Source organism: Amblyraja radiata, chromosome 40, assembly GCF_010909765.2.
Source record: "Amblyraja radiata isolate CabotCenter1 chromosome 40, sAmbRad1.1.pri, whole genome shotgun sequence".
In the NCBI taxonomy this organism is placed as follows: Eukaryota; Metazoa; Chordata; class Chondrichthyes; order Rajiformes; family Rajidae; genus Amblyraja; species Amblyraja radiata.
In genome coordinates, this window is record NC_045995.1 from 8,696,198 (window position 1) to 8,709,039 (window position 12,842).

Genomic DNA, 12,842 nt, shown 5'->3' on the forward strand with positions numbered 1-12,842 from the left:
TATTTTCTATGTCTCTAAACAACAAAACACACGATGAATATTTGTGGAAGACGCCATCGATTAGGACAAGGTACAGCTGCGGATGAGGAACTAATGTGTCCATGTTCTACTTGGATGTCATCTCGGTTAGCGACACCTCCGCCCAAGGTGTGAATGGAACATCCGGTCGACAGATAGAACCGGACGTGAAAGGTGATTGGTGAGGGATATGTATCCATCTCCTCCCACCAATCAGATGCCCGGGTGGATGGAACGCGCGGCGCTGGGGGTTCTGTCACGTGGGCTCACCATCCTCTCTCTCTGTTGTCTCGGCGGTCGATGGCGGATGTCGCCACTCGCCCTACTTATACCGCGGCCCCGCTCACCAACAAACGCCTCGGATTGGCCTCGCCGGGACAATTGACCCGCGGTTGCCCGGAGACATTGTAGTAAGCAAAGGCCGGCGGATTGTCCGCGGTCATGTCCGTCACCGTAGAGTTGAGGTATAGCACTGGGCAACGGGCAGATGAGATTTGTCGACCTCATTTCAGCCAACATCAGCCAGCCACGTATCCACCCCCCCACCCCCCCCCCCCCCCATTTACATCCCAGAGGGTGGCATTGAAACAGGCCTTTCGGCCCATCCATCCCCTCCTGGCAATCGCACCCACACTAATCCCATTTTTTCGGCACTGAGTCAAGATTTCAATCCCACTCCGAGGAGAATAATCCTTACAGTTATTTTAAGTCTCTACCTTCCACCCGTAACCTCTGGTCTTCCACACCAGTAGGCCATGGGAAAGAAAACAAGTCAATGCCACTACTTGGTGACAAGGGTAGCTAAATTCTGCATCTGTCCAATAAAACTAAACATGTTCGAGATGTTGGGTTGGCAACCGCTCTGCCAAAGGCCGCAAACGACTGCAGAGGGTGGTGGATGTAGCCCAGTCCATCACACAGACCAACCTCCCACACTCTGCCAGAATTTTGTCCACCTCCCCCCTCAACCTCCTCCGCTCAGTGGACATCAAAACCAGCCCAACCGGTCCTCACTCCACCCCCCCCCCCCCCCCCCCCCCCCCCCCCCCCAACCTCGCCTCACGAAACCATTCCACTCCGGGCAACATCCCGACGGATCCCCTTTGTACTCTCTCCTGTGCGGTCACCCCCTCATTGAAGTGTGGAGACCAGTACTTTAAACTGCTTGAAGAACCCCCACATGAAGCATCCATACATGATACCCCAGCAATCGGGCCTAACGTGTCACGTGGTTAAACGGTGGGGGAGGGGTGGAGGCAGGGACCACATCCCATTCAGGTGATATGAGGGCGAGCTCTCGAATGGCCATTTCAGAGTCGGCCAGGGATTGACATCATGGAGTCATAGAACTATACTGCACGGAAACAGGCCGCTCGGGCCACCTATTACAGGACGAACAGGATACTGGGCTATTCCAGGGACGAAATTTGTATGTTCATTGCATGACGTGCATGGATTTTTTCCCCCGAGATATTTGGTTTCCTCCCACACTCCAAAGACGTGGATTACACAGACACAGTAACTCAGCGGGACAGGCAGCATCTGGAGAGAAGAAATTAGTTATTGTCCCTGTCCCACTTAGGAAACCAGAACGGAAACCTCTGGAGACTTTGCGCCCCACCCAAGGTTTCCGTGCGGTTCCCGGAGGTGTTTGTCAGTCCTGCTTCCACTACCTGCAACCTCCGGCAACCACCTGCAACCTCCGGGAACCGCACGGTAACCTTGGGTGGGGCGCAAAGCCTCCAGAGGTTTCCGTTCAGGTTTCCTAAGTGGGACAGGGGCGTTACGTTTCGGGTCGAGACCGATCTTCAGACTGATGTCAGGGGAGTGGGTGGTACAGAGATAAAATGTGGTCGGAGACAGAAAGACTGGTCGGAGAACAAACTTCGTACAGACAAGCTTCCACAGTCAGGATCGAAACCGGGGCTCCGGCGCTGTATACAGTAGCTCTTCCGGTACACCACCATGCAACTTACTTAGGATACTCTCTGCATTAGGGAGATAGACCCGCCTGGTCCTCAAGATGTACGCCAAGCGGGCCTTTGTCCACTGGTACGTGGGACAGGGTCTGGAGGAAGGAGAGTTCCAGGACGCGCGGGACCACATGGCGTCTCTGGAGAAGGACTGCCAAGCGCTGGCCCTTGATTCCACTGAACTCCAAAGAGCGGAGGATGAGGGAGTTGGATAGAAGATATTATTGAAAGTCAAATGTCACCTTTATGTTGGAGAACATTGTTAGTGGTCTGTTGAACAGAAAGTCGATGATCCACATGCAGCTGGCGCTGCTGACTCCGACTGCCACGTGTTTGGCCATGAGCTAGTTTGCAATAATGGTATTGATTGCAAAAAAAGACAGATTGGCTAAATAGGTGGCTCAGCACTTCAACTCCCCCTCCCATCCCCCGTCCGGCCTCTCTGTCCTGGGTCTCCTCCATGGCCAGAGCGAGCACCACCGGAAATTGGAGGAACAGCACCTCATATTCCGCTTGGGGAGTCTGCCTCCTGCGGGCATGAACATTGAATTCTCACAATTTTGTTAGCCCTTGCTGTCTCCTCCCCATCCTATCTCTCCCTCAGCCCTCGGGCTGTCTCCTCCCATCCCTCCTCCTTTTTCCTTCCTTCTCCCCGCCACCCCTATCAGTCTGAAGAAGGGTTTCGGCCCGAAACGTTACCTATTTCCTTCGCTCCACATAGATGCTGCTGCACCCGCTGAGTTTCTCCAGCATTTTTGTGTACCTTGGCTAAATAGGAGTCTGCCTTGTGCGTCCTTCTTGTCCAGGTGGATTATCGCTGTGGATTATCGCTGCTTGGTAGACTGGAGTTGGCATGTGCCAGACACGACACGCCTCTCCAAGCATTCATGATGGTGGGTGTCAAAGGTACTGGACGGTGGTCATTAAGGCGTGAAATTGCTTTTCCATGGAGGAGACAGAGACAAACAGAACGAGGAACAAGACCATTGTGTAGATTACAATTACAACACAATTCGGTGGAGTGCAAAAGGGGCGGGTGATCAGCCTGTGTATATCCCCTCCTCCACCCCGGTGTGCAGGGGGAGGGGGCGAATCTGGGTTGAGTTGATCGGGATATGGATCGATTAATCTGCGGGTTAGTATTAGACTGATCGTGGTGTGGGGGGAGGAGGGGGAGGGAGGGGACACGATGCACCAATGCCAGTCTCCGCGCTGCAAGATTCTGGAATGAATGACATTGATCAGAAAAACTCATCCTGGTAAAAATCTGCCCCCCCCCACCCCCCCACCATCTCTCAGCCGCCTCCCCTTGCAGCGAGTGAGTGACCCTATCCTCCACGACCCACCTCCTCGCCCACGTATAAGGTGTTTCCGCGCTGCCCGGTTCCATGACGTTATTCCCTTGCCTTCCCTGACATGGCCATTCGAGAGCTCCCCTTATACCGCCTGAATGGGATGTGGTCCCTGCCTCCAACCCAACCCCCCCCCCCCCCCCCCCCCCCCCCCCCACGCCCCCCACACCCCCTTTACCACGTGACACGTCCGTCCCGATTGCTGGGGTATCATGTGTGGATGCTTCATGTGGGGGTTCTTCAAGCGGGTTTAAAGCACTGGTCAGGACTTTCATATGAAGAAAGACTGGATAGACTCGGCTTGTACTCGCTAGAATTTAGAAGATTGTGGGGGGGGGGGGGGTCTTATAGAATCTTACAAAATTCTTAAGTGGTTGGACAGGCTAGATGCAGGAAGATTGTTCCCGATGTTGGGGAAGTCCAGGACAAGGGGGTCACACAGTTTAAGGATAAGGGGGTGAGTCTTTTAGGACCGAGATGAGAAAAAAAATTCACACAGAGAGTGGTGAATCTGTGGAATTCTTTGCCACAGAAGGTAGTTGAGGCCAGTTCATTGGCTATATTTAAGAGGGAGTTAGATGTGGCCCTTGAGGCTAAATGGATCAGGGGGTATGGAGAGAAGGCAGGTACAGGATACTGAGTTGGATGATCAGCCATGATCATATTGAATGGCGGCGCAGGCTCGAAGGGCCGAATGGCCTCTCCTGCACCTATTTTCTATGTTTCTATGTTTCTACACAACAGGACACACGATGAATATTTGAGGAAGACGCCATCGATTAGGGCGAGGTACACCTGCGGATGAGGAACTATGTTTCTATCTTTCCCATGGTCTCCACACTTTAGGTGACCGCACATGAGAGAGTACAAAGGGGGTGCATCGAGGGGGTGCATCGAGATACGTGGGGGAGGGGGGGGGAGTGAGGACCGGTTGGGCTGGATTTGCTTTCCATTGAGCGGAGGAGGTTGAGGGGGGAGGTGGACAAAATTATGGCGGGAGGTTGGTCTGTGTGATGGACTGGGCTACATCCACCACCCTCTGCAGTCTTTTGCGGTCTTTGGCAGAGCGGTTGCCAACCCAACATCTCGAACATGTTTAGATGTATTGGACAGATGCAGAATTTAGCTACTCTTGTCACAAAGTAGAGGCATTGGCTTGTTTTCTTTCCCATGGCCTACTGGTGTGGAAGACCAGAGGTCATGGATGGAAGGTAGAGACTTAAAATAACTGTAAGGATTATTGTCCTCGCAGTAGGATTGAAATCTTGACTCAGTGCCGAACAAATGGGATTAGTGTGGGTGCGATTGTCAGGAGGAGATGGATGGGCCGAAAGGCCTGTTTCAATGCCGCCCTCTGGGATGTAAATGGGGGGTGGGTTGGTGGCTGGCTGATGTTGGCTGAAATGAGGTCGACAAATCTCATCTGCCCGTTGTCCAGTGCTATTCATCAACTCTACTGTGACGGACATGACCGCGGACAATCCGCCGGCCTTTGCTTACTACAATGTCTCCGGGCAACCGCGGGTCAATTGTCCCGCGAGGCCAATCCGAGGCGTTTGTTGGTGAGCGGGGCCGCGGTATAAGTAGGGCGAGTGGCGACATCCGCCATCGACCGCCGAGACAACAGAGAGAGAGGATGGTGAGCCCACGTGACAGAACCCCCAGCGCCGCGCGTTCCATCCACCCGGGCATCTGATTGGTGGGAGGAGATGGATACATATCCCTCACCAATCATCTTTCACGTCCGGTTCTATCTGTCGACCGGATGTTCCATTCACACCTTGGGCTGAGGTGTCGCTAACCTAGATGACATCCAAGTAGAACATGGACACATTAGTTCCTCATCCGCAGCTGTACCTTGCCCTAATCGATGGCGTCTTCCACAAATATTCATCGTGTGTTTTGTTGTTTAGAAATATAGAAAATAGGTGCAGGAGTAGGCCATTCGGCCCTTCGAGCCTGCACCGCCATTCAATATGATGATGGCTGATCATCCAACTCAGTTTCCTGTACCTGCAGAGTACCCTCCATACCCCCTGATCCTTTTAGCCACAAGGGCCACATCTAACTCCCTCTTAAATATAGCCAATGAACTGTGGCCTCAACTACCTTCAGTGGCAGAAAATTCCAGAGATTCACCACTCTCTGTGTGAAAAATGTTTTCCTCATTTCGGTCCTAAAAGACTTCCCCCTTATCCTTAAACTGTGTGACCCCTTGTTCTGGACTTTCCCAACATCGGGAACAATCTTCCTGCATCTAGCCTGTCCAACCCCTTAAGAATTTTGTAAGTTTCTATAAGATCCCCCCTCAACCTTCTAAATTCTAGCGAGTACAAGCCGAGTCTATCCAGTCTTTCTTCATATGAAAGTCCTGACATCCCAGAAATCAGTCTGGTGAACCTTCTCTGTACTCCCTCTAAGTAGGTATGTTGCAAAGCCTACCTGAAGCGTCGTTGAAAATCTGCCGCTGCGGGTGTGCGCGATTTTGGCGCTGTTTAGAGGGGGGCGGGTTTAAAACGCGATTTTCTCTAGGCTGTTCAAATCGAAGATGTTCAGCCTAGTTAATTATTAACGAAAAATCGCTGGAAGACCCCGTCGCAAAAGCTATTATTAGTTTTAAAGGCCTCGTATAATAGTTATAGTAGTTTAAAAATCAATCTCTAAACCCGCGACCGCCAGCAACCGCAGGGTCTCATAAAGCAGTCAACTGAAGGTATGCTGTATATTTTTACATTAAAAAGGGCTTCTAAAGATCCCTTTATACAAAGTTTAATATTGCGAGAAGCTCATTTTGGGCCCATTATATCCCGCAGTATTTTTCTGGGCATTTGGGGCACAAATCTACCGCAATGTGAACGTTCTAAACCAGCGCGTTCCACAGGGACCCACTAGAAAGCTGATTTAAATGGGCATTTATTTACAGCAATTGAACACTGAATTCCTTCCATTTGGCCTATAAATTAATGTAAATGAGATTTAAAAATCATGTTTTATTGTGAATTATTTGTGAATATTATTTGGACATTTAGGCTATTTAAAAATGTTAATCATTTATTAAGAAATGGATAGATGTTTAGATCTAGTAATTGAAGTCTGAAATTAGCTACAATTAGGTAACTAACTAATTATATGCTTTAATTTCAGGTCATCCAAGTAAGATTATTTTATATTTGTTTCAGAATGCTTCAATCTATGATAACTGAAAATTTCATTCAGTTCTCTTAATTTTTAAGAAAGTTATGGGCTTTTGACTGTTCACGATCACAGCTTTTTTGTTATGTCCATAGAAAATCAATAGGGAACAAGATGCTCATTTCCGAGTATGAAAATGGCCATAACCTTTTAAATACTTGAGATATGAAAGTGAATTAGGTGTCAAATTAAACTTATTTTTATGCTTTATCTGATGGGATAAATTACAGACTTGATTTTTAAAATCTCAAAATTTTGTAACATTGCTACTCTAAGGCAAGAATGTCTTTCCTCAGATTAGGAGACCAAACTGTACGCAATACTCCAGGTGTGGTCTCACCAATACCGTGTACAACTGCAGTAGAACCTCCCTGCTCCCATACTCAAAGCCTTTTGCTATGAATGCTAACATACCATTCGCTTTTACCGTGTGCATTTATTGGCGGACGGGGTGTGGAGGAAAATATCTACAGAACTACATTTGGGAAGGGATAGGTAATCCGTCATCTGTTACGGCCCCAGTCCCTCTGGTGTCAATAATCTGTCATTGTAAATATTGTCTTCTTGTATTTCTCCTCCCCTCCAGCGCGAGTGTATTTCAATCCACATCGGCCAGGCCGGGTGCCAGATCGGCAACGCTTGCTGGGAGCTGTATTGCCTGGAGCACGGGATCCAGCCGAATGGACAGATGCCCAGCGACAAGACCATCGGAGGCGGCGACGATTCCTTCAACACCTTCTTCAGCGAGACGGGGGCGGGCAAGCACGTCCCGCGGGCCGTGTTCATCGACCTGGAGCCCACGGTGATCGGTAAGGTGGCAGGGCGAAGAGTACTGATATGTTCTGCATTATCCCAATCCATGCCCTGACATGTGGGGAGGGTGCATGTTATGTGGCGCAGGTTAATTTTCCATTCCTGCTCCTCTTCCCCTGCAGATGAGGTGCGGACCGGTACCTACCGGCAGCTCTTCCACCCCGAGCAGCTCATTACTGGAAAGGAGGACGCGGCCAATAACTACGCCCGGGGCCACTGCTCCATCGGCAAGGAGATCGTGGACCTGGTGCTGGATCGCATCCGGAAAGTGGTAGGTGGATTTGCAATAGAGCTTCCGGAATTTCTCCCTCAATACACCACTTCCAGTCGCGTCTCCCTGTCTCAGAAACTAGTCTGACTGTGTAAAGACAAAACCCTCCACTCTCTGTGTGTGCAAAAACCACTCCCGCATATCGCCTTTAAATTATCGCCCTTTCACTTATGCCCTCTCGTCTTTGACAGTTCCACCCTGGGAAAGTGGTTCTGACTATCTAACATACCTGTGCCTCACATGCTTGTACATACTTCTTCAAGAGTCAAGAGTCAAGGGTGAAGAGTATTTTATTGCCACAGAGGGAGTACAGAGAAGGTTCACCAGACTGATTCCTGGGATGGCAGGACTTTCATATGAAGAAAGACTGGATAGACTCGGCTTGTACTCGCTAGAATTTAGAAGATTGAGGGGGGATCTTATAGAAACTTACGAAATTCTTAAGGGGTTGGACAGGCTAGATGCAGGAAGATTGTTCCCGATGTTGGGGAAGTCCAGAACTAGGGGGTCACAGTTTAAGGATGAAGGGGAAATCTTTTAGGACCGAGATTAGAAAATCATTTTTTACACAGAGAGTGTTGAATCTGTGGAATTCTCTACCACAGAAGGTAGTTGAGGCCAGTTCGTTGGCTATATTTAAGAGGGAGTTAGATGTGGCCCTTGTGGCTAAATTGATCAGGGGGTATGGAGAGAAGGCAGGAATGGGATACTGAGTTAGATGATCAGCCATGATCATATTGAAAGGCGGTGCAGGCTCGAAGGGCCGAATGGCCTCTACTCCTGCACCTATTTTCTATGTTTCTGCCTATGTTTCTATATGTCCCGGATGGGACAATGAAACTCTTACTTGCTGCAGCACAACAGAATATGTGAATATGTCAACTTAGTACTTCCTTATAGGTTCCAGATAAAACAATCCAAATGTGTTCACCCTATTCGCAGAGCTAATCCCAGGCGACAATCTGCTAAACCTCTTCTGAGTCGCCACAGCCGATCCACAATGGAACAACCAAACCTGCACATGTTACTCCAAATGCGGCCTAACTAAAGTTGGATTACTTTATTGACATTTCAACCACCAGTTAAGATGCGGCGCCTTTGCTGTTGCCCGTCAGAGCCCGGTTACACATCCGACTTTCGGAAGACATTCGGCCACATCTATGGGGAGGAGTTAAGGCAGATGTGGGACAAATACAGGCAAATGGGTCGGGCCACGAATGCTGCCCGGAATGGCCTGTACGTGATGGGTGCAAGTTCCCCAATAGGCAATGACGCTCAGTAGCCCTAGTGGCATCTTCCGTAGTCAGATAACTCAGTAACGTCATATACCGTCACTCTTACAATGCTTTCCTCTTCCCTTCCCCTCAGGCCGATCTGTGCACCGGACTCCAGGGGTTCCTCATCTTCCACAGTTTCGGCGGCGGCACCGGCTCGGGCTTCACCTCCCTCCTCATGGAGAGACTCTCCGTGGACTACGGCAAGAAATCCAAGCTGGAGTTTTCCGTCTACCCGGCGCCGCAGATCTCCACCGCCGTGGTCGAGCCCTACAACGCGGTGCTGGTCACCCACTGCACACTGGAGCACTCAGACTGCGCCTTCATGGTGGACAACGAGGCCATTTACGACGTGTGCCGGCGGAACCTGGACATCGAGCGCCCCACCTACACAAACCTCAACCGCCTGTTGGCGCAGATCGTGTCGTCCATCACCGCCTCGCTGCGCTTCGACGGCGCCCTCAACGTGGACCTGACTGAGTTCCAGACCAACCTGGTCCCTTACCCGCGCATCCACTTCCCGCTCGTCACCTACGCGCCCCTCATCTCGGCCGAGAAGGCTTACCACGAGCAAATGTCGGTCCCCGAGATCACCAACGCCTGCTTCGAGCCGGCCAACCAGATGGTGAAGTGCGACCCCCGCCAGGGCAAGTACATGTCGTGCTGCATGTTGTACCGCGGGGACGTGGTGCCCAAGGACGTCAACGCCGCCATCGCCACCATCAAGACCAAGCGCTCCATCCAGTTCGTGGACTGGTGTCCAACCGGGTTCAAGGTGAGTGGAGGGGATGGGATCAGATGACCCCTTGGGAAGAGAGGACATTGATTACGGAACACCGGTAACACACGAACAGCGTGGATAGACGCCCGCCCTTTATTCGCCACAATTGAACAGAGAACCTCCCTTCCGCCCTCTACTCAACAACCCCAACCCATCCTTGTTGCAGCACTGCCAATATTCCCTGGAAGTTTTCCCACCTCAATCCTTGAGTCAAGGCATCAATAGGGGGGTTGCACGTAAGGTCACTGGGTCATAGGGCTTGACGCCCGGAGCCGCTCAATCCATCTGGAGGACATCCGTCACTTCCGGTAAATGTCATTTATGCAAGAAACGCCTACTTTCCTACCAGTTAAAAACCGCCAAAATGTTGAATTTCTGCGCTGAAAAAAATTGTGGGAGTCGGGGTAATTGTGCGAGACATGTACCCAGCTTTAGAATTCCAAAAGTGAAGCGAAATGAAGATATAGAGAAGCGAGAACTGAAGGGACAACAACAGCTAAAGTGCTTGGTAAACATTGGCTGTGCAGATATCGGAATTGAAAATATTGGGAATTATCGCGTTTGCTCACTGCATTTCATCAACAGTAAGGCATTATTTGTGTTTTTTCTTGATTCCTTTGGTATCTAAAAAGTCTCAGAAGTGATCAATCAGGCTGTAAATTTTGCATCAGAGCCGTTTTCATTTTGCATGTAAAACCCACTTGAGAACCATGGGCGATTTAAAAAAATTACAGCCAGATTGATCACTTCTGAAACTTTTTAGATGCCAAAGGAATCAAGAAAAAACACAAACAATGCCTTAGTTGATGAAATGCAGTGAGCAAACGGCCAATGTTCGCCAAGCACTCTGGCTGTTGTTGTCCCTTCAGCTCTCGCTTCTATCTACCGTCATTTCTCCTCACTTTTGGAATTCTGAAGTCGGATAAATGTCTCACACGCTTATCCCGATTTCCATAATTATTTACAGCGCAAAAATTGACAATTTCAGCGGGTTTTAACGGGCCCGCTACGCTGGAAACAATGGTAAGTCCCTACCTGCAGTTCATCGCGTGTACTCCAGTTGGCGTAGCGTGGCAACAGTACGGGTCATGGGCCGTGACCCGACTGCCGTGAAACCTCCCTATAGCACAGGTTAGGCACAGCCCTGAAGGAGGCGATATGGAGTGAGTAGAGGGAGGAAGGAATTGGTGGGATTGTTAGGGGCTGGAGACGGTAGTGATCCAATGGGCAGAATTGCCTTATTTTATCAACAAATCCTACAGATAGAATAGTCCAGGAAACGTTCCACTTTTGGTGGTTAAGGAAGTAAAGCATTGCATCACTTCCTAATTGCAAGACTCCCGTCTTACAGCGCCTCACTACGGGAGAGCAAAGCGCATTTGTCCCGCTGCAGGCGGTTTTCAGAGAGAACAGGCTTGAACTTACTCACAGGTTTCGCATTGCCTCCAGGAATTGAATTTCAACGTTTGCTCTGTCCATCCCCCGCAGGTGGGCATCAACTACCAGCCCCCCACGGTGGTGCCGGGGGGCGACCTGGCCAAGGTACAACGCGCCCTCTGCATGCTGAGCAACACCACCGCCATCTCCATGGCCTGGACCCGCCTGGACCTCAAGTTCGACAAGATGTACGCCAAGCGGGCCTTTGTCCACTGGTACGTGGGAGAGGGGCTGGAGGAAGGGGAGTTCCAGGACGCGCGGGAGGACATGGCATCGCTGGAGAAGGACTACCAGGAGGTGGCCCTGGACTCCTCCGATCTCGAGAGAGCAGCAGAGGAAGAATAGACGATATTATTTAAAGTTAAACATTGAATCAAATGTGATATTTTACGTTACAGAATACATAACATTTTATTAAGTAATTTTACAAATATAACATTTCGCTTTAGCACTATAAGTCTGAAAATAAATTATTTTGAAAAATGCATTAGTGATTGTGTCTGCTTACTATCGACGAGAATGGGAGTAGAAACATAGAAAATAGGTGCAGGAGGAGGCCATTCGGCCCTTCGATCCAGCACCGCCATTCATTGTGATCATGGCTGATCGCCCCCTATCAATAGCCCGTGCCTGCCTTCTCACCCTATCTGTTGACTCCACTAGCCCCTAGAGCTCTATCTAACTCTCTCCTAAATCCATCCAGTGATTTGGCCTCCACTGGTCTCTGTGGCAGGGAATTCCACAAATTCACAACTCTCTGGGTGAAATGTTTTTTCTCACCTCAGTCTTAAATGGCCTCCTCATTATTCTAAGACTGTGGCCCCTGGTTCTGGACTCACCCAACATTAGGAACATTTTCCCTGCATCTAGCTTGTCCAGTCCTTTTATAAGTTTCTATAAGATATCCCCTCATCCTTCTAAACTCCAGTGAATACAAGCCTAGTCTTTTCAATCTTTCCTCATATGACAGTCCCGCCATCCCAGGGATCAATCTCGTGAACCTACGCTGCACTGCCTCAATCACAAGGATATCCTTCCTCAAATTAGGAGAGCAAAACTGTACACAATACTCCAGATGTGGTCTCACCAGAGCCATATACAACTGCAGAAGAACGTCTTTACTCCTATACTGAAATCCTCTTGTTATGAAGGCCAACATTCCATTGGCTTTCTTCACTGCCTGCTGTACCTGTAAGCCAACTTTCAGTGACCGGTGTACAAGGACACCCAGGTCAAGCAACTCCTCCCCCTTACCTAACCTAATCCCATTGAGATAATAATCTGCCCCCTTGTTTTTGCTGCCAAAGTGGATAACCTCACATTTATCTATATTATACTGCATCTGCCACGCATCTGCCCACTCACTCAACCTGTCCAGGTCACCCTGCAACCTCCTAACATCCTCTTCACAATTCACACTGGCACCCAGCTTTGTGTCATCTGCAAACTTGCTAGTGTTGCTCCTAATTCCCTCTTCCAAATCATTAATATATATGGTAAACAGTTGAGGCCCCAACAACTAGCCTTGCGACACTCCACTCGCCACTGCCTGCCATTCTGCCATTCTGAAAAGGACCCGTTCACTCCTACTCTTTGCTTCCTGTCTGCCAACCAATTTTCTACCCATGTGAACACCCCACCCCAATACCTTGTGCTCTAATTTTAGTCACCAGTCTCCCGTGCGGGATCTTATCAAAGGGCTTCTGAAAGTCTAGATACACTACATCCACT

The 12,842-nt window shown here is 49.7% G+C and overlaps 1 protein-coding gene across 1 annotated transcript; it reads left to right on the plus strand.

Annotated features, from left to right (window-relative positions):
- The first annotated feature begins 7,208 nt into the window (after positions 1–7,208).
- Positions 7,209–11,456, plus strand: LOC116967628 (tubulin alpha-1 chain-like). The gene is made up of 4 exons (XM_033014231.1): positions 7,209–7,344; positions 7,471–7,619; positions 8,988–9,668; positions 11,163–11,456. The coding sequence occupies exons 1-4, from the start codon at positions 7,224–7,226 to the stop codon at positions 11,454–11,456; spliced, it is 1,245 nt and encodes a 414-aa protein (XP_032870122.1). The 5' UTR covers positions 7,209–7,223.
- The last annotated feature ends 1,386 nt before the right edge of the window (positions 11,457–12,842 follow it).